The following is a 3,589-nucleotide window of genomic DNA, read 5'->3' on the forward strand; positions in this document are numbered from 1 at the left end:
CCCTGAGACCTAACTCAAATCCCTGAAAGTGATGCCTTAATAAATAGACGGAACTCAAGGTGTTCCAGAAACCCAGACAGCTGAGACCCACCTCAAATTCTTACGTTAGACTAAATGAGTCCTCATATATAAGGAGCACTTCGCATACACATTAACACGCAACCCATTCCAAACAAAGTAAACCACCACCATTTACGATAACCATTACCAATAGCCGGAGAAAAAAAAACTCATTCACTTTAAAGCTCCTTCAAATCCACCCAAGTTTTGATAATAACTAGTATACATTAACGTATGAAACTAAACATACATGTCTCTTTTTAAATCCTAATTTAATTTGAAAAGCTCTACCAAACAAATTAATACTAAACCTATACGTTTCTCTTACATTTTCTTCAATGTCCAGTCCATCAAATTTGGTAGCTTAAGACAAAATTTTAATTTCAGAAAAGACAAACATTAAAATCACGTATTCCTTAAGAATTTTATGTATTGTTATCATCTTACCTCCCTTTTTTTTATAATAACAGATAGTATAAATAAATTAAATTTTTACAAATAAAATTAATATAAATTTTTTTACTCTATCTTTAATTAATATAAAAAGATAAATTTTCTCTAATACATATAGGCTTCTTTTTCCTTTCTGTATATATCAATGATTACATCAAAAGTAAAAAATGTAAAAATAGTAAGATTAGAATGCATCAATTATTAATTAACATACTAAACCAAATTAACCATGCTATAAGCCTATACTTAAATTAATTCCAATTTATGTCTGGAAGTTGAAATTGTTGCCTCATTACACCATCTCCAAGAATAGAGTTTTGATGAAACGTTGCATTTGGTGGAAGCTGGCTAAGCAAAGAAACAAAAGAATTATTTTCCTCAGCATTACTGCTTATTCCACTATTAAGATCTCCATGGAATCGCTTGCTTGAAGAAGATGACCCTGGTGAACCTGTTTCATTCCAAAACTGTGATGATGATCCATTTAGTGCACGTTTCATAGGGAACGTATCACTATTATTGTTATTATTATTATCATCACCCTTTGAGTTCATGTCACAATTTTGCATTCCCTGATGATGATGATGATGATGTTCAGATGCTAAAATTCCATCAAAGAAATTGTCATCATTTTCAAGTCCATAACTTGTGCTTCTTGAAGATGGAGGCTTAGAGTTATGTTGCATGTTATATGTTTGTTCCATTGAAAGGTCTTTATCATATTGATCCATTAGAGGTGGCCTTGGCATAGTGCTACTGTTGTTTTTCTTGTATATTCGACACAAAACCCAATCATCAAGCTACAAAACCAATACAATAAAAGAACATATATATTTAATGAGCATGCATATGATTTTTTTTAAGGGAAATTACTGTATAGAATTATTGATTAATCCCTCTACATTTACATTTTAGTGACGGTAAAAAATCGAAGGAATTATTATTCCTTCGATTTTTTATACGTCACTAAAATGTACATTTTAGTAGCAGTCATAAAATAAAATAAAAAAAAACTATGCATACCCTGAGAGAATTCTTCTTATTATTGCTTGGAGGATGATCAACCCCAACCAGAGAAGGAGTTTTTGATGCTGCATTATAAGAACTATTATTGTTATTGTGATCAGTAATCAACCTATATTCATGCATAATCCAATTAGTTTTAACTCCTTTTGGTGGCTTTCCTCCATAAAAAACAAGTGCTTTCTTTACTCCAACTTTCACATGTCCATCACATGTTAATATAGGCTTATCAGTTCCAGTAGCTTTCCAATACCCAGATGTAGCAGCCCTATTAGGCCTTGCCCCATTTGGGTATTTTCTATCTCTTGGACTGAAAAAGTACCACTCTTGTTCCCCAAAAGTTGCTTTACCTAAAAAAAAAACAGAGAAAATTTCACATGCAAAACAAGTAACAGAATTAAGAATTAGGAAATGGGTTTGTGTAAATGGATGAAAAGATGAAAAGGGTTGCGAAAAAGTTTCTCACTTGGTAGCTCCCATGGGTCGAATTTGTAGAGATCAATCTCTGCTATTATGGCTACAGGAAGAGGTGCAGAAGCAGCTTTTCTCTTGAGGTAATGAACGACGAGCTCTTCATCGGTAGGGTGGAAGCGAAAGCCTGGTGGGAGGTGAGGGTGGTGAGAGCATGAAGATGAATCTGTACTGTCCATGATTGATGATCAAATGAAAATGATGCTATGTCTCATCTCATGCATGAGTTTTGAGCTGAGAGGTGAAAAAAGTGGAAGGGATGAGGATGGTTTTGTAAGAGATGGAAAAACAAGGAAGAGATAATGCGACAGGTGTGAGTGGGGACCATGAAACGATAATGAGGATGGAAGGCAGGTTTTGTGGGAAAGCAAGGTTGGGTTGGGGGAGTTTGGATGTCATGCTTTTGTTATGTAAATAAAACAAGCCACCACCTCTTGAGATCACACATAGTCACATACCACACATCCATGGCACGTGTGTATGTGCATTGTAATATTTGTCGTCATTTCATCGAAACTGCGGAAATTTGAAATTAATCAACCGCAACCAAATATTCATTTATTTGTACAAAGTTGGATTACTTTCTGGGACTCGGAATTCAAAAATCGAACTCTATTTTCATGAATAAGAAAAAAGAAAAAGCAATGTATATAAACAAAATAAAAAAGCAATGTTCTTTTTAAGTATATTAAAACTATAATTTGAGTCAAGCTCATTTTGAATTCTGATTGGATTAAAATAAGAGTATGTTCATTCCACTTTTAGTGGTGCATCGCCCCCTCTTGAAAATTTAAAATTAATCTTTTATGTATCTTTGAATGTCCCAATATCACATCAAAAATATGTTATTTCGAGAGCCATTCAATTTTGAAAAAATATGATTCGGAGATGCATCTATATATATATATATATATATATATATATATATATATATATATATATATATATATATATATAAATTATGTGGGTGTATCCGAAGATGTATATCTGAAATATCCTCTAAGATTTTTTTTAAATAACCATTTTTTCAAGAATAATATGAAAATAACCACAATTTCAAACTATTTACCAATATAACCACTTTTCAAAAAAAAAACAATGTGTCATTTGCTATGACGCATGCATTGATCAAGTTGTACTCAGACGTCACTGTGAGTGACGTATGCATGCTAATTCGCTACATGCAATGGCGCGTGCATGTGACTACTCCTTTATTTTTTTACATGCATGCGCCAGTTGCAGTGAACATGCTCCTACATTTTACATGCATGCGTCAGTTGCAGTGGCACATGCTCTTATATTTTACATGCATGCGCCAGTTGCAGTGAACATGCTCCTACATTTTACATGCATGCGTCAGTTGCAGTGGCACATGCTCTTATATTTTACATGCATGCGCCAATTGCAGTGGCGCATGCTCTTACATTTTAATTGCCTTCGATAATTTACACCTACATAATTGATACATTTTCGAATACATGTAACTTCTGTTCCAATATATTGCCACGTCGTCAAGACTTTGGAACTACTTAAACCATTATCCCACGTTCTCTAACTGCGTAGTGACTAGTAATTGCCTGCT

General features: G+C 33.6%; 1 protein-coding gene across 1 annotated transcript; it reads right to left on the reverse strand.

Moving 5' to 3' along the window:
- Positions 1–564: 564 nt before the first annotated feature.
- On the reverse strand, positions 565–2,407 carry LOC127106428 (NAC transcription factor 25). Its single transcript, XM_051043720.1, has 3 exons — positions 2,003–2,407; positions 1,537–1,886; positions 565–1,313 (listed from the first exon to the last, which is right to left on the reverse strand). Exons 1-3 carry the CDS (start codon positions 2,184–2,186, stop codon positions 765–767), a joined length of 1,083 nt encoding a protein of 360 aa, XP_050899677.1. The 5' UTR covers positions 2,187–2,407; the 3' UTR covers positions 565–764.
- Positions 2,408–3,589: the final 1,182 nt, after the last annotated feature.

The sequence above is a fragment of the Lathyrus oleraceus genome, chromosome 7 (genome assembly GCF_024323335.1).
Source record: "Lathyrus oleraceus cultivar Zhongwan6 chromosome 7, CAAS_Psat_ZW6_1.0, whole genome shotgun sequence".
Classification (NCBI taxonomy): domain Eukaryota; kingdom Viridiplantae; phylum Streptophyta; class Magnoliopsida; order Fabales; family Fabaceae; genus Lathyrus; species Lathyrus oleraceus.